The 26,261-nt window shown below is 41.0% G+C and overlaps 1 protein-coding gene across 1 annotated transcript in view; it reads left to right on the top strand.

The window, feature by feature from the left end:
- The window catches only part of LOC133491405 (R3H domain-containing protein 1-like), a 57,237-nt gene that overhangs the window by 1,593 nt on the left and 29,383 nt on the right, over positions 1 to 26,261 (top strand). Inside the window, 11 exon segments of the mRNA XM_061802467.1 lie at positions 5,231 to 5,299; positions 7,519 to 7,650; positions 8,490 to 8,676; positions 14,215 to 14,304; positions 17,073 to 17,196; positions 17,667 to 17,745; positions 17,894 to 17,953; positions 20,361 to 20,501; positions 20,635 to 20,743; positions 20,910 to 21,005; positions 21,296 to 21,321. Coding sequence (XP_061658451.1) covers positions 8,524 to 8,676; positions 14,215 to 14,304; positions 17,073 to 17,196; positions 17,667 to 17,745; positions 17,894 to 17,953; positions 20,361 to 20,501; positions 20,635 to 20,743; positions 20,910 to 21,005; positions 21,296 to 21,321 — 878 coding nt within the window. The 5' untranslated portion in view covers positions 5,231 to 5,299; positions 7,519 to 7,650; positions 8,490 to 8,523.

Below are 26,261 nucleotides of genomic sequence, written 5' to 3'. Positions count from 1 at the left end.
AATAGGAGAGGAGACTTTGGGTTTTCCACAGGGCACATTAGCGACTTCACCTAGTGATGAAAATGCTTTGTGAGGATGTCTTTCACCTTTTCCTGTGCATCTTCTCAAAATAGATATTTTAATGAAATTACCACTCCTCGCCTGCATGTGTCATGATCCCTAATTATTTTCCCAATTAGATGCTCCGGAGTGATTAAAGGCATATATAGATGAAATACAGGAGGTCGGCGATCTGTTCTCATTATGTACAGGCAGAAAATTGTTTCCAGCAGATCCATTAAGCTTCTAATTTGCTTCAAGTAGATTGCTTGCTTACAGAAGTCTCCTTTCAGCCTGTGCGCTGGGCGGTATTTCAGGTTCTCTGAGTCAAGTAGGATTAGCCGTAGCCTCGTCGACTTGTGTGAGAAGCAGGGTGCCAGCTTTATTGGGACGTTAGCCCAGTGAACAGCTCGGCTTCTCAGCAGCCAGCGCTTCCCTATCGACTCTCCACCTGGTGTTTGAGCACCTAGCAGGCTGCAGTCATGTCGTTACTGTCCGCTCTCTTCTCTCAGTTTGCCAACCTTCTCCTCTCCTTCATTGCAGGTTTGCCTCTATTTTCTCTCTCTCTCTCTCTCTCTCGCTCTCTCTCTCTCTCTCTCTCTCTCTCTCTCTCTCTCTCCTCTCTCTCTCTCTCTCTCTCTCTCTCTCTCTGCTCTCTCTCTCTCTCTCTCTCTCATCTCTCTCTCTCTTCTCTCTCTCTCTCTCTCCTCTCTCTCTCTCTCTCTCTCTCTCTCTCTCTCTCTCTCTCTCTTCTGCCTTCTTCCCTCTTTGCATTTTATTCTTTCTATTCCATGTCCCTGCATGCCCTTTCCTCCTTCTCTGTCTCCCCCGCCTCCATCCTAAAGCAGAGTAGCTAATGAAGAGACCCATTTAGGTGCTGACTTTGGTTCATACAGCCCTCCATAGCGGCAGTCAACCTCGGCTGATGTGACTGGCTGTTTGGGCTCTGACATCACACAGGGACCAGCTGTTGATTTGGCGCTGTCTCCAAGGCTGGCTGGCTTGATGGGTTGTGGCAGGTAGACTTGTGCTTGCGCAGCATCCTTTTTTTTTTTTTTTTTGTAACACCCACTCCCCTTCACCCACTTCTTTTAGACCCCCTTCTCCCCATCTCATGCTCACTCTTTCACACGAGTGTGCAGGAGGCAGCCGGCAGCTGCTGGAGGAGTGAGCTGGGAAGCGACTCCAGCCTCTTCTCCAGCAAATAGTGCCTCCTGTACACAATGGAAACTGAAGAGCTGAGTTGCATTGGGGAAGGAGGGCAGGTAGGTCTTTCACGCTTGCTACATCTTAATATTGTCTTGCACTTCTCTGATTGTTCCTTATCAATGTGCTCTTTTTACTTGTTGATTTTGTCTGTCATCTATTCTTATCTGAGCATATTTTACATTTGGTTAATTCGGTTGGAATTCAGACTGAGTAAAACAGAAAATATATATACAATATATATTTCTATGCTTTTTCAACAAAACTGAAAAGATATTTACAGTATATAATTCTATACCATTGCGATCTCTGTGCTTTAGGTCGCTGCGTAAGTGTTTGATCTTTGCCTTGGGGTTTTTAAAAGTGAGATTTGGCATCCTATATCAGGACAGTGTTGCTCGGCAAGCTCAGACACTGCTGTCAATACCCAAGAGTTGGGCATGCTTTGGTTTTAATGATCGCACAATTAACCAAGAGGATCCAGTCATGTTTTCACTCTTCCTTCCTTATTTTGCAGTGTCTGTCATTTTGCAGGTGCAAATGAACTTTTAATGACTACAACAGACTTTTTAACTTCTGTTTTCGCGAGTAAAACTGCAAGACTTGCATATGCCAGTTTTCTCAGTTTGTCTCCTTTTAATTACCCAGATTGATATTCCCAATAAGGTATCCTCTGGGACTGGTAATGGATTACCTACATGCTCTGCTGCAAATGTAATTTATTAACACTGACTGCCTGCGCCTCTACCGCAGTGTCCTGTGCTCACATCATCTTATGCGACCTGGAGGCACAGCACACCACGCAATTAGGGGCTAATTTATGCTTTTTCAGTTAATTTAACCATTCATTTGCTGGTCGTTCCTTAAGATGACATGAGGTTTTCGTTGCCCTGAAATTAAGGGAAGCAGGGGATGAAAGTGCTATAATTTCATTGGCTTTGCACTAATGGCTTTCCAGCTCCCCTGTCAATGCTTTCCTGGCTTTGCAATTAGAAGAAATAACTAGGAAATAGTACATTAGTTACTCAGCTGAGCGAAACACAAAAATCTATTTTGTTGCTGTGCCATGAGTGTAAAGCTGCATTAGTATCCTAATTAGCTGTTTATTGGGTGTTTTATTTTATTAGCCAGGTTGTTCGCTGTGCAAAATACAAAGTGGCTTTTAGAATGCCGTTTGCAAGTACTGCCACGTTGTATGAGTAATTGGCTCTATTTAATTTTTTTCTTGGTCAAAATGTGTTTTGTGATTATTGGTGCCAGTTTTGTCACAGTGAAAAAATTAAAAGCTGATAAATTGACACCCTCAGAGCTTTGTCTTTGTGTTGGTGCTTTCACAATGCCTGACTGATAGCGGGCAGTTAGAGCTGCTTTTTGTTATTCTTCCATCTTTTGTTTTTTTAATGTGTCAATTACCATGAACAAATGTATCCTCCCCTCCTGTGAGGACTCGTGCATTTTTGACTCTGTATTTAACTTATCCTCACCCTCTCCCCGCATTTGCGCTGCAAGCAGAGTTGAACTTCAGGATGAAACTGAGGGCCCTTCTCCTACACCCGAGGTGGTTTTAGCCCCGACAATTGCCCTCACCCACAGTGGCTTGAAAGGTCACAATTTGTGAGAGTCAGGTGTGTGTGTTTGTGTGTGTGTGCGCATGTTGAGAGGAAAGAAAAACATTTGACTACAACAACCTCAACTACCACTCTTTCGTACATGTCATCACTTGCAGTTGCTTGTGTCCCGCACAGAAATTTCTCATTAGCCTGCTGTCTTCATAATTGTCTGCAAGAGTTGTTCATTAAGAGGCTGAAGTATGCCCCCCCCACCTCACCCCCTTAACAATTTTCTTTACACCAAAAAAAATGATGTGCTTTTGCATGGTGAGCCCAGTCCAAAATTATCTCAATGTCATTGTCTATTTATTCATTTAGATTTTATTGCAATCTGGCTGAAATTAACTATGAACCCCTACAGTTTTTTTTAGTCTCTTATTGAAACTTGATTGATTTTGTTTTATATTAATCTCTGCATCGTGTAAGGCTGCTATTATGGCAATTTTATGTGTCGTGAATATGCGAGGTGACAGTGAACGACGCCGGAGGGAGCCACTTTAGGGTTGTTGTGTTCTATTGTGATTGTAATACCGGCGAACCACTCCCTGTCAGTGACGGCACGTTGCCAGAGCGCTTACAAATGGATCAATTTCACAAATGAATTGCAATTTCAATGCAGCATGTAAGGTGTGATGCAGCTATAAAATAAAGCACCAATTGATTTTGTCTCTCCCAGCCTGCATACAGATAACATAAATGTTTCAATTTAAGGTTGTGAAGGTAACTGCCTACACTGCAGCTGCAATGTCTGCTCTCCCGAACGCCCGCAGCCTTGCAGAGCTGTATTGATGTAGCAGCTTTAACTCGCGTGTCATTTCTAGTTTTCACTGATGGGTATGGTTGTGTAAATTACTGTACCAAAGATATTTGTAGCAGTTTGCTCCCACTATAATATGAACATTTCCCATCAGATTACAGTTACTGAAATTATCATGTTCATAAGTCTTATTATGATTTGGAATACTGTATATTGAAATGTACACATGAAATATAAGTAAATGTCCATCTAAAAAAATTCAACTTTTATTATGAATGGAAAAAAATATACATTGGCAACATAATGCATATAATGACAGAAATTGTGAATGGGAGCGACTAAAATTAATATAAGTGTACTGTACAAATTCACATCGATGAGAAAATATTTGATGTTGCGTTCTCCTGTCATTCTCTACATATGTAATAATTATTTAATTTTACATTTTATGTAATGTAAAAATACTCCAATACTTATGCTCTCATCTTTAAAGGTGAAAACATTTTGTGGTCACCTGGGATAGAATTTTGCATGTTTTGTCACATGGTAACATATGTCCATCTTTTCTGTTTTAAACTTCTTATAGGGTTTACGTCGTCTTTTGTTGTTTACTGTAATGGCACACACGTTATGAAGAACCCGAAGACTGGTGCCACTACTCAGTGAAGCTAAGCAGTAGGAAGGATGATTAAACGATAATTGAAATTTGAAACGATAATTGAAATTTGAAACTATTATAATAACCATTTGAAATTTTACCACTTGGCTGATAAAGCGTAAACCATTTTATCCTTACCTGCCACCCATCATCGCCTCACACAGCTGAAGGCTATGGCATCATGTGAAGAAAGATTATAGAGTTAGCAGGGATTCCACTTGACCTTTTGAGGCTCCGAAAGGGGGAACGTGAAACAAAAGATGTTATGAACAGCACCCAGCCTTTGGCACTAATTTATGCCAGCCTTGGCACCGTGCCACGCCCATTCAGTGTGTTGGAGATTAGAGAAAAATGAAAAATGTTGGGATGTGATGAGAAATGTGTAGTATCTACTAATCTGTTTATCTGCCTCATTTGTCTCATTGGAAATCGTGTTGTTGATCCCACTTAACAGAAGCATTAATGTCCCATTCTTGTGCATATAGTAAGTGAATTAGAAATGTGCTGTGGGGTGAAAAAAAAATACAGTTTTACTATTCAGACATTTTACTGTACAGGACATTTTTACTGCATTCTGAGTCCTTTGCGTTGTCTTTTATTCTTCTACTTTAAGACATCTGCTTTTCTCAACTAGTTTCACCTTGTAGTTAAGTCTTCATACATGGCAGACATTTTGATTGGCATGTGCCACCAAATGGCATAGGGTTTTTAGTGCAGGAATGCTCTTTCCTTGGTTCTTTCTGAATACATAATGTTGCTTTGGCCTCAGCAGCATTCCCATCTCAGTGTTCATTCATTATTTATGGTGCACAGGCACGAATGAGCCCAAAAATACACACTCACCACACTGTTCACCTCCAAATGAAAATTTGCTGACTCTTTTGCCACTGCTGTCACTCCTAACCCCTGAGAGGAAAAAAAATGCCACAGCATCAACTCACGTGCCTCTCTGGATGGCAGGTCAACAGGGGTCATGAGGATGTCCGGGCCTGTGGTTGCCATATGGAGCGGCTGAAGCAGGCATGGAAAGTAAGTCTTAGACAGGATCGATAGGCCTTGTTGACTTCCCCAACCACCTCATCCTTTGCCACGATCATCATCAATGGCTTCGCACCAAGTATGTTTTCTGGTTGGTTTGCATCTTGTAAAATTAGTCTGAGAATAACTCTTGACCAAGTAATAAGTTGGATATTTTTGGGTTTATATATTACACACAACAAAAACTTTTCACATTACAGTAATTCCTATAAACCAATGCTGAGAAAACTTGTAATAATACGAGGGTCATTCAATAAGTAAGGTGAAATATTTGGTATAAGGACTTCTAATACAGATAAAAGCTTACTTTTTATTTTCAACGTCATCGTCCAGCACTGTCACACACTTTTCTCATCTGTGTACAAGCTTTCATATTCCCTCACCGCAAAAATCTTTCAACTGATGTCTCAGCCAGTCGGTCACAACACTTTTGACTTCATCGTCACTTTCAGACTTTGTGCCTCTCAAACGCTTTCAAAGGACTAAACAGGTGAATGTCTGAAGGGGTAAGGTCTGGGCTGTAATGGGGATGAGGGAGCAGTTCCCAGCCCAGCTCGTTGATGGTCGGCACCATCTGTGTGAGGCCTTGCATTCTCGTGATGCAAGAGGACTCCTTCTGACTGATGACCCCTGCGAACTGTGAACTACAGCATGATTTCAATTTTTTTTTTTGTTTTTAAACACGCAGCTTTCTGCCTCCCACAACGAACTGCAGCCACACTGGGCCACACCACTTCCTACTCTATCTGACCCCGCCCACCTCTGCTCTTAAATGGGTACACTCATATTTACAAACGGCCCATAGAGCAAATAATTAAACATGCTGCATACGTTTACTCTCGATAATAATGGTAGATGTAAAAAAAAATAAAAAATGCTGTTGGTTTAATGAATGTCGGGGTATGTGAATAATAGAAGAAAAAGTGGTGAAACTGGACGAGATTTTCTCTTTTTTGAGTAAAACGGTCTGGTCTGAAGCCAAAGTAGAAAGTGCACGATGAGATGGTGTGTAATGTTAAAATTCCACCATGGCACAGCCTGATTCAGGATGAAAGCACAGATGATACATTGCCCAAAAAGCTAGTTCTATATTTTAAATATAGGAAGCAACATAACAACCTTAAAGCCCAAGTTTCAGCCCGATAAACGTTCTAAAATAGAAAAATACATATAACATTATTCACTTCAATGTCTACGAAAAAATAAATGTGAGCGGAGAGCGCGTCATCCATGCGCAAAGTTGCAGAATTGTCATTCTACGATATCATTCGCCAACGAAAACGTGCGGTGCACCCTAACTATGGGAGGCAAATGCGCCCCTTCTGACATGATATCCTAGAAAACGGTGAGGATCACCTTGCTTGTGGAACTGTTGGGACTTGATCATCATCTTCACTGGAGAGCCTGCGTGTTTCCACTCCATGGACTGCTGTTCAGACTCGGACTGATAGTGCAAAACCTGTCTCATCACGTGACCACCTTCACAAACTCATCGCCATCTTTCTCATAGCCAGAGAGACACTGCTCGGACAACACGACCCTTCGATGTTTGTGCTCTGCAGTAAGCATCTTTGGTTCTACCGGCAGCTGACTTCAAGTAGCCAAGGTCATCATGGACAATTTTGTGTGCTGCCCCAACAGATAATTTTAAAGTCCTTGCAATGTCATCCACTCTCACCCGTCTGTCAGACTGAATGACGTCATTGACTGATTCAATCACCTCAGGAGACCTCACTTCTGTAGACTTCCCAGGGTTGTGTTCATCCTCAACACTGCTCCGTCCTTCTGTTAAAATTTAGCCCACTTATAGACATTTTTTCAGCTGAAAAATGTAGCACCATACACAATTGAAATTCTCCTATGATTTTCAACTGGTTTGCACCCTTCGGCAACCAAAAAACAATCCTGGATCATGCTTCCTGGTCAGCTATCTTTTTTAATCGCCAAAACTAAAAAGTTTTTTTTTAATCTGCAAAAGAAATTAAATCCATGTGAAAAAGAAGTAAAACACAAATATAAAAAAAAAAGTTAGCCATCTTTATCAGAAGTCCTTATAACGATAAAATTCACCTTATTTATTGAATGACCCAACATTCAGAAACAGCAGAAACAACATGGCACTAAAACTGCTAATTGTCATATGATGAGCAAATAATTTGTATCACTCTAAACTATGTAATACATACGTCTTTATTTTTCCTGTTTTACAGCCTGTTCGATTGAATGCAAATAGCACCCATTGCACCGAGTGTATTAGCTGCAGTTGTGTTTCCATATTAGTGACGCCATAATTTTCTTGGAGCACATGAGCGGCAATTTTTCTTTTCAGCATCACATACAAGGTAACAGATTTTCTCCAGATAAAAAGCCTTTTTTTTTAAAAAAAACAAAAAAAAAAAAACTTATAAAATACTAAAGGCGATCCATTAAAGTGAGAACACTGCAATCATCCCCACTGTAGGAAACAAGGCATCAGAATTAAAATGCGCCAAAGTTTGAAATCCCCAAATTGTGACACACCTGTCCAAAGGCAAAAATGTGTCTGGTGGAGTGAATAATGCTGAGAGGGACGGAATACTGATTTACTGGCTCTCAAAAATATCTGTCCAGTAATGTAAATCTTTGAACAGGGCAACTCAGGAGATTTCACCCATCAGAATGTCAGTAAAAGACACTAAATATTCAAAGGAATGTGCAACACTCTGGGGTATGAAGATGTTTTCTCTGAGAATGAAAAAATAATGTAAAGCAGTAACAAGTGTTGCTTTTTTTTCCCAAATAACTGACAGGCCATTGAAATTCAGCAACAAACTCTTTAGATCCCAGCTGTGTTTTCGCATCTTTTTCAGCCTAGCACATTTGGTCTGCAGAAGAGCACTGTAGAACGGTGGGCTGGAAGTCAGTTACTTCTACATGGATGTCCCTTTTTTGTGTGCTTTTTCAATAAACAGTTACATGCTTAGCTGAAAATAATTGATCAGCCATTTGATTAGTTAAGCTTCCGCAATGCCACGCCTCAAAGGTGCCCAGGGCCAGCCCTAACAGTTTTGTCTTTTCTTTTCATTTGCTATTTGGGACTTTCAGGCTCAGTCTTAAAAGTGGCTTTTCTCAAAGGTTGAGACAATTCCTAATGGGGCGCGTCTTTTCTTTCTTTATTTATTCATTCTTCATTTTTTTTCAGGTATCTTTGCCAACATTGCCAGTGAGACTTTGCCATGAAAATGTCTGATACAGTCGACTTTGAAACAGCGAAGGCTTCTGAGGCTGCCAACGCCATGGTGTATCCAAAAGATAATGCCACCCAGTCTGAAGTTTCTGATGAGGTTGCCAAAGAAAACTCTGGCAACATAAATACAGTAGAAGCCAAGGTAAATTAGACCATTGAGAGTAGTAGTTGTTTTCCACTAACATTACGGTGTTATTTCTGCGGTCAATGATAGCTGTGCTGGAGCCTTGTCTGAAAGCTAAATTTCCAAGTTACTGATGGGTCAACTGTATAAGAAATTGAAGGGTTACATTTTTTCATTTTAGATGGGACTCCATAGAAATTCAGGAACAGCCTCAAACAAACTGCTTTGGGCATATGCTGTCACCCACGTCATTCAGGACATAAAATACAGGATATTATGAAAAATATCATTAGTGCCGACTGGAAAAGAAACAGGACATGGCTCTACATTGTGATAACCACAGTGAATTGGGATCGGAAATCTTGCTACATGCCAATTAGCTCAGTGTGACAATTTCATTGTTAAAAAGTATTGATATACTTTGAATCTCTGCACATTTTTTCAAGTCTGACTGATTAAAACTTGAAAAGTGTTTTTAATGAATTTCTATGATTTAAATACATTACATGAATTAACTTCCAGTTTGAAAGCTGATATATAAATTAGAATGTTTCTCATCTTTTCAAAATGTAATTGGCTCTTATCCTTTTCACACATCACTCGTATCGATAATGAAGGTATTCAGTCTCATGTGTCCATGTGCATGTTGCAGCAAGCTGAGGTCCCTTCTGTGACAGAACAAACTTGAGATAAATGTCATATTTCTGATGAATTTGGATTTTGCGTCACAATTTAGTTGCCTTACCTAAATGTTTTCATCATGGTTGTGAAATGAACTTCGCCTCTGCATGCACATCTGGCTTTCCGCCAAGCTACAAGTGGGTGACTTATGTGACATGAGTCTTTATTGTCCAAATTTAATGTGAGAGTTATTCACTCAGATGGCTCATGTTGGTGCAGTGGTTCCCATCCTTTTCCCCTTTGTTTAATATGTACTTGTTTTATATTTGTCCCTGTTTTCATGTATTTTGGAGATCCAACAGTGGCAGTTAATTCACTCCCATTTTTTAGTACAAAATCATTGAAGAGGCTGACCATGTTCTCTTTAAAAAAAAAAAAGTGATCAGTTATTCAGATTGAAAGCCATTTACTCTCACAAACAATCTACCTTTGACTATGCATTTCATACAGAGACCTCCCCCTAAATTAAGATTGCATTACACTTGAGCTGTTATTGGCTTCTCAAGGCGGCGTTTGAACACTTTTGAACCAAACCTGTTGAGCATACATTCTTGACAATGCTGGCGATATGTGCTTCATACCAAGCAGCATCAAAAATCTCACGACACTTTGCGAAGTCATGGCACGCAAGGAGCTGCTCGATTCGAATGGGTTGACTGCACTTGGGACTTGTTCCTTGTACAGGCCTAATTTTATTCATTTATATCCATTCCTTGTTCAATAAGAGAAAAGGTTTAGTGAAATCTTAAACCATGCTATCTTGGTAATCAGCAAACAAAAACACACAAAAAAAATGTCAAAATGCTCAATACAACATGACATGATAGAACAACACTGTGGCTCTGTCTTTAGTGGTTTTTGTGGGGAAAGTACCTCCTGTTTTTTTGTTTTATATGACCCATTCAATATAGGAGACATCCAGCCAACTCTCATTATACTCCTCCTGAAATTAGTTTAGGGGGAATATGGCCTAAATTTGACATCCCAATTTTTCCCCGCAATGTCAATATTTGATATGACTCGATTTATTGTAATAAAATTTATAAATGTGTATAACCGCCCCAAACCAAATTGATTTACATTATAAAACAGGTTTATTTAACATTTATAAATATCCATCCATTTCCTGAGACGCTTATCCTCACGAGGGTCGTGGCACTGCTGGAGCCTATCCCAGCTGTCATTGGACAGGAGGCAGGGTACACCCTGAACAGGTTGCCAGCCAATTGCAGGTCACACAGAACTCTCAGAACTGTGAGGGTAACGGTCTACAGAAATAAATTTATTTTTCTTTGCACATTGGTACATCCATTTTCCGTACTGCTTATCCTCACTAGGGTCGCTGGCATGCTGGAGCCTATTCCAGATGACTTGGGGAGAATGTGGTTTACACCCGGAACTGGATGCTATCCAATTGCAGGTCACATATAGACAAACAATCATTCACACTAGTTTTAAATTACTCTACTTTGAATGTTTTGGAATGTGGGCAGAACCTGGAGTACCCGGAGAAGACCCACGCAGACACATGGAGAACATGAAACTGCACACAGGCGAGGGCAGATTTGAACATGGATCCTTAGAACTGTGAGGCAGTTTGTCTAAATTTCATATTTTGTAAATTGTCAAGAACATTACTGCAGGACAGTTATTGTACGAAAACATAAAATAGGGTGAAAATGATCCTGCATACTGTTCACTTGTGCTCCATGATCATTGCTCTATAATTCTAATTGTTAATAAATTCTGTATTCAATATTAATTTTCATGTAATACTATGGGCATGCCTCTGTTGTATGTCTTCACTTAACTTTTAGGAGGTAGCAATGCATGTAAACATCCATAGTCTGAAAGAAATTAAGAAGGAAAAGAAGAATTAAAAAAGAATGTCATGTGGAAGGAGTGCAATATAAAACCAATGTGGTGATCTGTAAATAAAGTGAATTTAAAAAAAAAAACAGATATTGCAAATGCCACATTGTGTAACCCAACTGTCTTAAACAGTTAGCTCAGACAGCGACGGCCAGCCCACAGTTAAATAATTTGCGTGATCACCCACGCAATGATGTTAACTAGTAACTGTTAATGCTAACGTAAACAAAACACCATACGTGATTCTTAAACTATCTTATCTTCTGGTCCGGTTCATGGACCAACACACTAGCGTCTTAACTGGCACCACGATCATGATGGGGTGAGTGCTGTTTTTTTGTTTTTTTTATAAACATAGGAGCAACAAGTTCCTGCATGGCACTCAATAATGTGCTTCAACTTCAGGTGATTTTACACATATATGCCTGTTTTAGGCATAACATCTTTTATACCCGTTTTTCAAACTATGGTTGTTTCCAAATGACAGATGTGGCCTTTTTCGGGACTATTTATGAATCATCAGTCATTAGCATCTTCTACATGTTGGTGGAAGTCTTGAGCAGTAGCAGAAAATACAGAAAATAAAATTAACGATCCCCTTTTTCCATATGGAGTATTACAAAGATATCCATTTGAAACGAGGTTCTTGGTATGTTGTCCATCACCGCCTCAAATGGGAATGAAATATAACTTAATGAATTACCGGAATTGAAATGATTAGTTATTAATAAATGTCTGTGGTCATAGGACAAGTAATTGGTAAGGCGGTTTCGTAATTATATCTCTGCAAGGTCAGGTGGAATGCTTAATGTTGTCTGCAAAATTTGGATGGGGACAAAAACTAGTTAGGGATCATTGTTGCATGATCAAGGACTGGATGCGTGTAGGTGTATTTGAGAGAGATAGAGAGACTGAAAGCATCCAAACTGAAAAGGAGAGCAAACTATGATTTGCCACCATCTGCCTTCAGCTCTGCACCTCCATCCTCTGCTGGTGGCCAACCTACTTTTGCTGACTTCAGCCCTTTCCCTCTTTCCCATTTCCATTCTTTGATCTCCTGCTGACATTGTTCATTCCCCACCGGCCCCATGCCACTCAATTAGCTGGTGTAGCGGTGCACTCGCAGTCCCAGCCCTCTTCCACCTTCCCCACTGCCCCTCCCTTCAATATTACCTGATATAGAAAGGGGTGCTGTAGGTCACAAGCAATGTCCCATTTCAATATTTTATACAACTTTAGGCCCTCGAGCTCAATGAGAGAGGGGGGAGTGGTTGTCCTCCATAATTTTTAGAGGGCAGACGGGAAGGACAGAGAGTCTTGTTGGGATTAGCAGGCACAATACAGGGTTCTGCTCCAATTTATACTGGAAAAGCTCCTGCTGGCTGACCTACTACCTTCCCACCTTGTCTCCTTGGTGCATACGACAATGAGACTTTCTAACATGGATTAGTGCCTTGCACCAGTGCTTTAAACGTAGAGGCATTGAACCTTCTCTCTCTCTCTCTCTCTCTCCTCTCTCTCTCTCTCTCTCTCTCTCTCTTCTCTCTCTCTCTCTCTCGCTCTCTCTCTCTCTCTCTCTCTCTCTCTCTCTCTCTCTCTCTCTCTCTCTCTCTCTCTCTCTCTCTCCTCTCTCTCTCTCTCGCTCTCTCTCTCGTCTCTCTCTCTCTCTCTCTCTCTCTCCATATTTTGTTTAAAGCAGTGGCGCTTTACTAGTAATACAAACTGTTTTTCACATACGACGCGTTAAACCCATTGTAAAAGACTTCTGTAACAGAAATGATGTAAATCTTGCTTTTCACATCCCTCTCATAGTTGTGCATGTCTGTTCTTTTTTTCCCTAAATGTCTTGTCTCTCTGAACGACATGAGAGAACACTAATAAATACACTGACACAGTTAGTGTATTTATTTAACAAATGAGAGCGGTGGGCTTAGAGTTTGGATCTGTGAGCTCATGTTTTCTTTGTTTTCCAGATGTATTGTGAAGTTATTTAACTTGAACTCTTGTGCTGCACACATAAACAAAATGTTGTCATGTGTAATGCAAAATCTCATACATATTTTTTTTCAAGGCAGTAGTTTTCTTGACTTTCAAAGTTCAATATGATTTTTACTTCCTGTGTACTTTCCTCCACACACCTCCATCCATCCAAACATCTCTCATGTTCAACCTCTGAAATACTTGAAGGTACGGACCACTTGACTCGCATGTTTTGAAAGGAAGCATGTGAATTGTTTGGAATACACTTTACAATGTACTGGAATACACTGTACAATGTACTTGTTGACTTTCATGAACATTGTCAAATCTCATCTGTGCTAATGACTGATTTCCAATTTGTGTTGAGAGGTTTGAATAGGCACACAATGGAGGCTGTGGTGATGTGCTTGCTGTTAAAGTTCTCCAGAGACAGTTAAAGGGAAAAATTAGTCTAGGGGATAAGCGCTTCAATTTGGGTTAAATTATTTGGTAAATTTTGGAAGCAGGTTGCATGGTGATCACTAGTTGGGACAGTTAGCTTACAGTTCTGAGAAGTGGTGTTCAAATCCCGGCTCCACCTGCAGCGTTTGTATGTTCTCCCCGTGCCTGCGTGCATTTTCTCCAGGTACTCCAGTTTCCGCCCACATCCCAAAAACAAGTGTGATAGGTTAATTGAAGACTAAATTGTCCATAGGTGAAAATATGAGTGCGACTGGTCATTTCTATGTGACCTGCGATTTCCTGGTAAGCAGTTCAGTGTACCTCTACTCTCTCACAAAGATAACTGGGATAGGCTCCAGCAGGTCTGTGACCCTAGTGAGGATCAACTGTACAGAAAATGGATGAATGGAGGAACCACTAACTGCCCCAGATTCTTTGAGAGAGAGAAGAAAAAACCTGCAGTCACGAGAAAGAAAGACATTTTGCTGGCAACCCATGTTTTTGTTCCACTAGCTTGTGGGTGTCACTCGCTATTTTTAAATGTATGGTTTTAACTGTCTGCTCCTGCACCCTCCTTGACAGCCTAAGACCAGGCTAAAGCTTGTTCGGAGCCTGGCAATATGTGAGGAGTCCTTCCCTTGTCCTATTCTTGAGCCTTCAACTGCACCTCAGGTAAAAAAACTCCCTGAGCGGCTAGTATTCCGTCGTTGAATCCATCACTCATTCCATCAGCCAGACACGTGTGCTCTCACATGTGACCTGATAATTTGCGCCCCAAGTCACACATAGAATCACTCTTTTAGTAGTGCTGACCAGGGATCAGTTCTTTATATCAGCTCATTAAAATTGAGACGATGGACCTCAAGCGAACTATTAGCACCCTTCCTCTGACAGCTGTGATTGAATACCTGGCCAGTACACCATGGTAAAAACATCATCTCATCAAAACACAAGTGGCGGGCGAGATGTTAATTTGTGAACTCAACTATTTTACTGCATCCAGGCAAAGACTTCCCTGCTACCTCCCCCACAATCTGATCAAACATGAACTCCGTTAAATGCCACTCTGGCCTGCTAATGAAATATTTATGTGCCCACACACATACTCACACACAGATATATTCGTCCTGCGATTTAGCCAGTCAGCACTGTGCCACATAACCAGAGGGCAATGTTATTCCCACTACGCTCTCTCTCATCGCCTGCACTCCCATGACGTCTTGTAATACCCCATCAATCATTTTGAGGAAATTGCAATTTCCGCACATCAGCTACCGAGTGCTATGTAGTGCCCTAATTGAATACTCCTTATATTTCCCTTGCCGCAGGTATTGGTGGAGGTGCCTGAGCATGGCTGTTTTCGGCAAGGTAGCCTGGAGGGGGGAATGGTAGTACATTAGGGAGTGAAAGAAAATATTAAGCGTAGCCGTAAGATTGCAGTCTCATTTAAACCTTTTTCTTTGTGAAAGCCATGACATAAATCTGGAAACAAGTCCAATAGATATTCACAGTTTTAAAGCAAAAATTGTTAGTTTGGAGGAAACAATTTACATGATTCAAAATCATACACATTGGTCAGGTATATGCTGTTGGGCACCCTGTGGTAATCTCACTTGAATCATGGGAAAGTTTTACACATGTTGAACAGAATTATAGTACTTTCTGTACTTCGATTGTTTAATACCTCTAGGTGGAAATTGGGTGATGTATAACTATAGTGTGTGGGTTAGCCATGAATATACTAAAACCATGTTACTAAGTTCCATATTTTTTGGTGAGATGAGTCAAGGAAGTACCTTTTATAAAGCTTTGCACAAATCAAATCTTGATGACTAAATTCCTGCACATGCCGATTGAGTTTATCAATAATATCAAGGAATAGAATTTGGTGCTGAATCGGCACAGGTCTTAGCTTCGTTATGTGACTTTTTTTTTTCAAACCTGAATTTGTGTTATGTTAGGGTTAGGTATATTAATTTAAATTGCTGTAAAATGAGTACAAACCCTTGTAGCAAAAATGTTTTTGCAGCCAGGCAATGTGACACTATAGCTCATGTTGAATAAATTTATCACTGTTACTACTAGACATCACATCCACTCCATCACTGTCAAACTCTTAAGTGCTAACAAAAGGCTGTATAGATCCATAGGCTGTCCAAATCTGTAGAACATCTGCCCTTACATTGTTTGTCTGGCTGTCAATTCAAATCAATGGCTGATAGTCAAGGGCCTCTGAATACACACTGTACTTTTTGTATTAGACTGACAGCATATTAATTAATCATTCAGAAGACTATCATTTTCCTGCTGTATTCCCTTTCATCTTGAAGTAAATGGGTGTCAGAAAACAAATGAGGCAATCCACAACAGCTGTACATCAACCAGGAGACTTCCCTGTGATACAGAGGGTGGCATTAAGCAGCGACCGCACCGCTTCTTGCCAGAATGTTTTTTTTAATTATTGTTGCTTTGACAGTGACACAAAAGCACATGCTGTCTCATGTGCCACTAAAATTTTGACTTGTCATTTTCTCATAATTCCACTAGAGCAATTTGTTCATAGCAACTTTCAGTAGCACGTTACATTTTACAAATAATCACACCACCTTAAATTTAAGCATTCAAGGCAACACTAAACCTTATCTTCAACGTGAGGGATCAATCACAACTTTTTTTTTTTTTTTTGACTGCTCCCCACCCCTTTGCCAACCCACCTCTCACATTTTAAAATTCAATGTCACATAAATTGTTGGTGCACTGGTAACCCTTTCAGTTGACGTAGATTTGACTGAAATGTAAATCAAATTTTGCTGTTACTCCGGGTGTTACTCGATAGATCTGTGGTAAAGGGTTAGCTAACCCTATCACTTGCTTGGGCTAACGAAGGCTGCTTTTTATTTAATCTCGCAAAGAAAAGGTGGAAAAAACACCTACTGCAGGATTGCAGTCACATTACAGCAGTTGGTGTGAGATTTACAGTAAGAGCAATTACTGCTAACTCTCCCTACTTTTGAATTTTACATAATGAAATGTGCTTTTGGATGGAATTCATGTATGATGCAGATGGTTTAATAAAAACTAGATCTGGATTATTAATTGCTATCTTGATTTCAAATTCATGGATTTAAGATTATCATTACCATCAAGAAGACAGGTTTGGGTAATAAACCATGATGCTATTTCTGACTTTGTCAACAGTTGTCTGTTTTGCACAATACTCGCAAATTTACCTTGAACTTGTGGCAAGATTAAAGAATAACTAAAATCTTAATTTACCTTTCAAAATTATGTGACATTGACCTTCCTCACAATATGTCAATAGCAAGCTCTATCAGGCTTGAGTTTACAGTACATGTCTTGCAGATCCAAAGACTAAATCAAGACATGTAAAATCTGTTTGAATTCATACCTGCTCATTCATTGTTTTTGCTCACTTTAAGGATGAATTCCTTCTTCGAATGTTAGAAAAGGATGACCGAGCTACACAAAATCAGGCTCAGAAAGGAGTCAGCTGCGACAAGGTGAACAAAGCAGAAAAAGTGCAGAGAAAAACCGTGTCCAGAGGTGAGAAACTATAAAAGGCCTTCACTCTGAGGTATTTGCTTGGTTTAGATTTCTCATTACCAATTCACAACTAACACACCTTTCATATCTTCTTGTTTTGTGTATGTGTGGATTTTTAAAGTATTTTCTCGTTTATCCAAAAGTGCGTCTTCGTTTTGAATTATATCTTGCGAAAGGCAGATAATTGGTGTGATTCAGTTAATCGCAGCGGTTGTGAATATAAAGCAATTAAAGAGATTCTCACAGGCCGGAGTTGCCACGCTTTTGTGGAAAAATATCACTGATGAGGCAAGACTAATTATAGGTCCTGCACACTTTCTTGTTCACCACTACCCTTTTGTTTGCTGAATGAGAATTTCTTTTTGGAATCCCTGAATTTTTTTAACTTTTTTTTATGATTATTATTATTTAAAATCTCGGGCTTTTGGAAACATTTTCAGAAGACTTGTGACCCGATTTTCTTTTATTAGATTCCAGTCAAGACTACACTGATTCAACAGGCATTGATCTTCATCAATTTTTAGTGAACACTTTGAAGAGCAACCCCAGGTATACGTGCTTCATCTACTAGGTGCGATTTTGACTGTGATAATGAATCATTGTCACCTTTGCAGCTGTCAAACAAAATTTCTGAGATTTTTTTTTTTTTTTATTTTATTTCCCAGAGGTCAAAATTCTCAAATACTTATTTTCTTAGGGACAGAATTATGCTGCTGAAGCTTGAACAAGATATCTTAGAGTTCATCAACAATATTGAGTAAGTTTTCCTGTTTAAATTTCAGTGTTTATGTTTGGCACCATTGTAAATGTAGGGTTAGCATTTGAGTACTACAGCAGGGATATTTTCATGAAGCACATTCCACATTATTGGGAGCAGCAACATGTTTTTTGTGTACAGCTATTTTGGGGTTCACCTATTGGGTATTCAGTGCATTGTGGATTCTGATTTTATATTTCTATTGCGCATAATCCACTGCATCGCGGGATTTTGATTGTATCCTGTATTTTTTTTTGTGGTTTAAAAACAAAACGAACTATTTTTTTTAAATCACTAAACACCTACAAGGAATAATGTGTAGAAGTTTAAAAGGGGATTAAGTGTTTAGTGTTTAAGAGAATGGTAGTGGGATACTGAGAGGACTGAGGAGAGGCGAAAGGAGTACATCGAGATGCGACGTAGGGCAAAGGTAGAGGTGGCAAAGGCTAAACAAGAGGCATATGAAGACATGTACACCAGGTTGGACACGAAAGAAGGAGAAAAGGATCTCTACAGGTTGGCCAGACAGAGGGATAGAGATGGGAAGGATGTGCAGAAGGTTAGGGTGATTAAGGATAGAGATGGAAATGTGTTGACTGGTGCCGGTAGTGTGCTAAATAGATGGAAAGAATACTTTGAGAAGTTGATGAATGAAGAAAATGAGAGAGAAGGAAGAGTTGAAGAGGCAAGAGTGAAGGACCAGGAAGTGGAAATGATTACTAAGGGGGAAGTCAGAAAGGCACTACAAAGGATGAAAAATGGGAAGGCAGTTGGTCCTGATGACATACCGGTAGAGGTATGGAAGCAATTTGGAGAGATGGCTGTGGAGTTTTTGACCAACTTATTCAACAGAATACTAGCGGGCGAAAAGATGCCTGAAGAATGGAGGAAAAGTGTTCTAGTTCCCATTTTTAAGAACAAAGGGGATGTTCAGAGCTGTGGGAACTATAGAGGAATAAAGTTGATGAGCCACACAATGAAGTTATGGGAAAGAGTAGTGGAGGCTAGACTCAGGACAGAAGTAAGTATCTGCGAGCAACAGTATGGTTCCATGCCTAGAAAGAGTACCACAGATGCATTATTTGCCTTGAGGATGCTCGTGGAAAAGTACAGAGAAGGTCAGAAGGAGCTACATTGTGTCTTTGTGGATCTAGAGAAAGCCCATGACAGAGTACCAAGAGAGGAACTGTGGTACTGCATGCGTAAGTCTGGTGTGGCAGAGAAGTATGTTAAAATAGTACAGGACATGTATGATGGCAGCAGAACAATGGTGAGGTGTGCCTTAGGTGTGACAGAGGAATTTAAGGTGGAGGTGGGACTGCATCAGGGATCAGCTCTGAGCCCCTTCCTGTTTGCAGTGGTAATGGATAGGCTGACAGATGAGGTTAGACTGGAATCCCCTTAGACCATGATGTTCGCAGATGATATTGTCATATGCAGTGAAAGCAGGGAGCACGCAGAGGAACAATTGGAAAGATGGAGACATGCACTGGAAAGGAGAGGAATGAAGATTAGCCGAAGTAAAACAGAATATATGTGCGTGAATGAGAAAAGTCGAGGGGGAAGAGTGAGGCTACAGGGAGAAGAGATAGCGAGGGTGGACGACTTCAAATACTTGGGGTCAACAATACAGAGCAATGGAGAGTGTGGTCAGGAAGTGAAGAAACGGGTCCAAGCAGGTTGGAACAGCTGGCGAAAGGTGTCTGGTGTGTTATGTGACAGAAGAGTGTCTGCTAGGATGAAGGGCAAAGTTTACAAAACAGTGGTGAGGCCGGCCTTGATGTACGGATTAGAGACGGTGGCACTGAAGAAACAACAGGAAGCTGAACTGGAGGTGGCAGAAATGAAGATGTTGAGGTTCTCGCTCGGAGTGACCAGGTTGGATAGGATTAGAAATGAGCTCATTCGAGGGACAGCCAAAGCTGGATGTTTTGGAGACAAGATTCGAGAGAGCAGACTTCAATGGTTTGGACATGTTCAGAGGCGAGAGAGTGAGTATATTGGTAGAAGGATGCTGAGGATGGAGCTCCCAGGCAAAAGAGCGAGAGGAAGACCAAAGAGAAGGTTTATGGATGTGGTGAGGGAAGACATGAGGGCAGTTGGGGTTAGAGAGGAAGATGCAGGAGATAGGCTAAGATGGCAAAAGATGACAGGCTGTGGCGACCCCTAACGGGACAAGCCGAAAGGAAAAGAAGAAGAAGAAGAAGTTTAAGAGAATGGTAGTCATTAATAGGATTGTGGGGCAGACTGGGAAGGTTCATAAAGCTTCATAACAATATATATATGTTTGCTAGTTGGTATACTTCACCAATTGCAGGTGTAGGGAGGTCATATTTGATCTAAATCAGAATTAATCAGATGTATTCAGAAATGAGCTCATGACCTACTTCCTTCTGTATCCTTTTAGAAGTCAAAAAAGAACATTTCCGCCTATGACATCCTATCACAGGATGTTGTTGCATCGTGTGGCTGCCTACTTCGGCATGGACCACAATGTGGACCTCACTGGAAAGTCTGTTGTAATCAACAAAACTACAAACACAAGAATGTGAGCAACTTCTCACAAATTGTCACAAATGTGCAGGGCTTTTTTTTGCCTTCATGTTGATTAACATATGTTGCTGTCAACATCTGCCTGAAATGAAGCACCTCCCTTAACTGTTTAAAATTCCCTACGACAGCCCCAATCAGAAATTTTCCGAGCACATCAAGGATGACAGGGCAGATGATTTCCAGAAACGCTACATTCTTAAACGAGACAACTCCAGCTTTGATCGCGACGACAGCACCGTAGGTGTCCCCACCCTGCCGCCGCTGCCACCAGGCTGTCACTTTCATTTCTGACATGTCGGTATGAGTGGGACAATCTGGCATCCCTGGTATAGCTACTAAAAAGCTGTGTGTTTGTGTGTGTGGATGTGGCTGTGTGTATATGCGTGTGGTATGTCCTTGCCAGATTCGGATGCGTTTGAAAGCAGACAAGAAAAGCAAATCGATGGAGGAGAGGGAGGAGGAGTACCAGCGAGCCAGAGAGAGGATATTCTCACATGATGTGAGCTCTCCTTGTGTAGGCGGGATGGGGGAGGGGGCCATGCTGGACAAATATGTTATCTATTGCGCAAATTCAGCCTTTTTTTTTTTTTTTTACCACCAATTACACTGTATTTATAGTATAGTAGTGTAGTATTTATAGATGTCAAATCTGTGATGATCGAGTTGATTAGTTATTTTTTAAAGATGTGAACCAATGGCTCATATATAAATATTACATGTATTATGACGTTAACAACATAATTAATGCACTTTAGTAAATTACAGTATTTATATTCCACTGACTTACAGGGAGATCACTTCATCCTGGATCAAAGGTAAGCTGTAATACTGTATATGCATTATCATCAAAACCTTTGTCTCTGACTGCTGAGTCTCAGCAGATCTACCCTTGAACTTTTTTTGTAACCTTCAAATTACAAACCTAAATGTATTTTTTTGTGACAAAACAGCACATAATTGTGAAGTACACAAAAATGCTATCATTTCGAACATTTTAAACATTATAAATATGAAACGTACTGTGTTTATTAGCACACCTGTACTCTGGAACCCCAAAAACTTTAGAAGTGTCTACAACTAAGGGCCTAAATTAGAATAAAGTGCCTTCAGAAGTCACCTTCAATGCCATGAAAAAGTATTGTCTTTCCCAAATTCTCATGTTTTTGGAGAGTTTCCCCACTTTAATATTTAATATGATCAAACAAATTCAAATATCAGAAAAAATAAATCATAAAACTAAACAAAACTAATTTGAACAAAAACTGTTTTTAAATGGTGATTTCCTCTATTAAGAAAAATCTTGCCTCTGTGTGGAAAAAGTAATGACCCCCTAAACCTAATATTTGGTTGTGTCATCCTCATTAGCAACAAAAGAAATGAAACATTTTCTATAACTTGCACTTTCCTTTCACATTTCTGAGATGTTTTGGCCCACATTTCCTAGTTGTTTGAATTCAGCAAAATGTGGAGGGTTTTTGAGCATTACTGGCCTCTTTAAAGTTTTTGTCATGTCTAATTTCAAACACAAATTATCTTATCTAGACGAAAATATATGTTCAACTGTACAATAAGATGCATAACCTTTTCGATGTTTTTACCAACAAATATAAGTGTTCCCCTCCTCGAGCCGTCACCTTATCGTGGTGGAGGGGTTTGTGTCCCCTGATGATCTGAGGAGCTAAGTTGTCTGGGGCTTCATGCCCCTGGTGGGTCACCCATGGCAAACAGGTCCAAGGTAATGGACCAGACAAAGTACGACTCCAACACCCCTGTGATGACCACAAAAATTGGATTTTGGTTTCCCTTGCCCAGACGCGGGTCACGGGGGCCCCCCTCTGGAGCCAGGCCTGGAGGTTGGGCTCGAAGGCGAGCGCCTGGTGCCCGGGCCTCACCCATGCGGCTCGGCCAGGCACGGCCGAAAGAGTAATGGGTCCCCCTTCCCATGGGCTTACCACATGTGAAAGGGGCCATAGGGGTCGGGTGTAATGTGAGCTGGGCGGGGGCCAAAGGTGATCCGATCCCCGACTAACTAGCTCTAGGGACATGGAATGTCACCTCTTTGGCAGGAAAGGAGCCCGAGTTGGGGTCGAGAAGTTCCGACTAGATATAGTCGGACTCGCCTCTACTTACCATATGGGCTCTCCCACCATTTCTGGCCTTTAGGACTCCCGAGGGGGATGATAGGTACTGGGTGACCAAGCGTAATGCAGCTTTGGTGGTCACTGAGGGAAAACCTCGGGGGTGGGAGGAGTTCGGTGAGGCCATGGAGAACGACTTCAGGACGGCTTCGAGGAAATTCTGGTCCACCGTCCTGCGTCTCAGGAGGGGGAAGCAGCGCACCGTCAACACTGTGTATAGTGTGGACGGGGCGCTGCTGACCTCTACTCGGGATGTTGTGAGTCGGTGGGGAGAATACTTCGAAGACCTCTTCAATTCCACCAACACGCCTTCCCACAAGGAAGCTGAGTCTTGGTGCTCTGAGGCGGAGTTGTATCAGTCCATTGTGTTAAAGAGGGAGCTAAGTCGAAAGGCGACGCTCTCAATTTACCAGTCGATCTACGTTCCTACCCTGACCTGTGGGCATGAGCTGTGGGTCGTGACTGAAAAAACAAGATCCCGGATAGATACGGCCAAAAATGAGTTTCCTCCGCAGTGTGTCCGGGCTCTTCCTCAGAGATAGGGTGAGAAGCTCGGTCATCCGGAGGGGCTGTGTCGACCCACTACTCCTCCGCATTGAGAGGAGCCAGATGAGGTGGCTGTGGCATCTGATTCACATGCCTCCCGGACGCCTCCCTCGTGAGGTGTCCCGGGCATGTCCCACCGGAAAGACCCCGAGGACGGCCCAGAACACGCTCGAGAGAGTATGTCCCTCGGCTGGCTTGGGAACGCCTCGGGATCCATCCGGAAGTGCTGGATGAAGTGGCTGGGGAAAGGGAAGTCTTGGTATTCCTGCTGAAGCTACTTCCCCCACGACCTGAACCGGAAATGTGGTAGATAATGGATGGATGGATTCATATAAGTGTTTAGGAATTAAAGTCCGTGAACTTTGACCTAGTTTCCTGTATCCGAAAAACGACTCATTTTGGGGCGGAGCCATATACGTCACTACAGGTGGACCTGCTATTATGCAACTGGTACTGTTTGGTTATGGCATCAGTTTACCACGTGAAATGATATTTATTGTGAAGCAAAATATCGCCACCTATTGCTCTCAAATTAACATGGCAACATTATAAACTGATTTCGTTCATTAAAATCCTTATTTGTGAAAATATACCAACTTAGACTGTGGACTACGTTATCATCTTCTGTTTGTTTTAGTGCTATAATAAACCAGCCTTGTACACACAAATTAGTGACGCACATCGTACTGCAGATAGTTTCTCATACAAGCACAGGCAGATCCATCGCGCTGTACAATGAATGGCCAGGTGGTCGCATATCCATTTACTAAATACACGGTGATTGCATACATTTAAAAAAGCGAAAATTTTGTATATACATTCAGGATATCGAACCCTTTCCTATTTATCAGTTTATGACTAACTAAAGCAAACAAGAACTTTTCGAATGTGTGTGCTGTCTGAACTGGCTCAAATTGATAACATTTAACACCTTTGTAAAGCTCCTACTCTTCACCGTCTTCGTGAAAGCCTTCAGAATAGTGTTCATCACTCAAAATATCGGAATATTCCTCATCGTTCTTACAATCTATTCCATGATGTCACGTTCCTACTCGGCTGTTTCCGCTTCATTTTCGTCTTTTTTGTCGGCGAATCCAGCAATGTGCAATCATTTTTTACCGATAATCAAAAAATAAAAACGTTTCCTTCATAACGGAATTGAGATTCAATTTCTTCATTAAAAAAACTGTATAATATTAGCAAAAAGGTGCACTGAGGACATTCCATACACTTTAAGGTCATGCCAGTGCAATGAAATCAGATTAAAGTCTTCCTTTTTTAAGGCATTCAAACATTTACTTGCTGGTCTGTTCTGGATTGTTATCCTCATATGAAACCCAAGTCCACTACAGCTTAATATCACAAACTTGAGAGAAAGATTAGCCGAAGTAAAACAGAATATACAGTGTATTGTGAAGGTATTTGGCAGCCTTGAACTTTTCAACCTTTTGCTACATTTCAGGCTTCAAACATAAAGATATAAAATCTTTTTTTTTTTTTGTCAAGCATCAACAACAAGTAGAGCACAACCGTGAAGTCGAAAAAAAAAATATTGGATGTTTTATACTTTTTTAACAAGTAAAAAACTGAAAAGTGGGGCGTGCAATATTATTCGGCCCCTTTACTTTCAGTGCAACAAACTCGAGAGGTTCATTGAGGATCTCTGAATGATTCAATGTTGACTGATGATGATAAATAGAATCCACATGTGTGTAATTAAGACTCTGATTTAAATGTACCTGCTCTGTGATAGTCTCAGGGTTCTGTTTAAAGTACTGGTGTGGAGAACTTTAAAGGCAAATTTGGATACAAAACGATTTTCCAAGCGTAAAACATCTCAAGGAGCACTGTACAAGCAATCATATTGAAATGGAAAGAGTACCAGACCACTGCAAATCTACCAAGATCTGTCCGTCCCTCTAAACTTTCATCTCAAACAAGGAGAAGACTGATCAGAGATTCAGCCAAGAGGCCCATGATCACGCTGTATGAACTGCAGAGATCTACGGCTGAGGTAGGTGAGTCGGTCCATAGGACAACGATCGGTCGCACAAATCTGGCCTTTATGGAAAAGTGGCAAGAAGAAAGCCATTTCTCAAAGATATCCATTAAAAGTCTGGTATAAAGTTTGCTACCAGCTACCTGGGAGAAACGCCAAACGTGGAAGAAGGTGCTCTGGTCAGATGAAACCAAAATAGAACTTTTTGGCCAGAATGCAAAACGATATGTTTGGCATAAAAGCAACACAGTTCATCACCCCGAACACACTATCCCTGTCAAACATGGTGGTGGCAGCCTCATGGTTTGAGCCTGCTTTTCTTCAGCAGGGACAGGGAAGATGGTTAAAATTATTAAGTATTAATGCAAGGGGGGCAAATAATAGTGCGCGTCCCACTTTTCAGGTTTTTATTTGTTAAAAAAGTTTAAAATATCCACTAAATTTCATTCCATTTCACAATTGTGTCCCACTTGTTGATTCTTGACAAAAAAAATCCATTTTATATCTTTATGTTTGAATCCTGAAATGTAAAGAAAGGTTGAAAAGTTCAACAGGGCCAAATACTTTCACAAGGCACTGTATGTGCGTGAATAAGAGATGTGGAGGGGGAAGAGTGAGGCTCCAAGGAGAAGAAATGGCGAGGGTGGATGACGTCAAATACTTGGGGTCAACAATCAAGAGCAATGGTGAGTGTGTTAAGGAAGTGAAGAAATGAGTCCCAGCAGGTTGGAACAGCTGGCGGAAGGTGTCTGGTGTGTTATATGACAGAAAAGTCTATGCTAGGATGAAGGGCAAAATTTATAAAACAATGGTGAGGCCAGCCATGATTTACAGGTTAGACTGTGGCACTGAAGAGACAACAGGAAGCAGACCTGGAGGTGGCAGAAATTAAGATGTTGAGGTTCTCGCAAGGAGTGAGTAGGTTGGATAGTATTAGAAATTAGCTCATTAGAGGGACAGCCAAAGTTGGATGTTTTGGAGACAAGGTTCGAGAGAGTAAACTTCGATGGTTTGGACATGTCCAGAGGCCAAGAGAGTGATTATATTGGTAGATGGGTGCTGAGGATGGAGC

The sequence above is a fragment of the Syngnathoides biaculeatus genome, chromosome 2 (genome assembly GCF_019802595.1).
Source record: "Syngnathoides biaculeatus isolate LvHL_M chromosome 2, ASM1980259v1, whole genome shotgun sequence".
Classification (NCBI taxonomy): Eukaryota; Metazoa; Chordata; class Actinopteri; order Syngnathiformes; family Syngnathidae; genus Syngnathoides; species Syngnathoides biaculeatus.
Note: the sequence above shows the minus strand (reverse complement) of the source record. Positions and strands in the feature narration are given on the sequence as shown.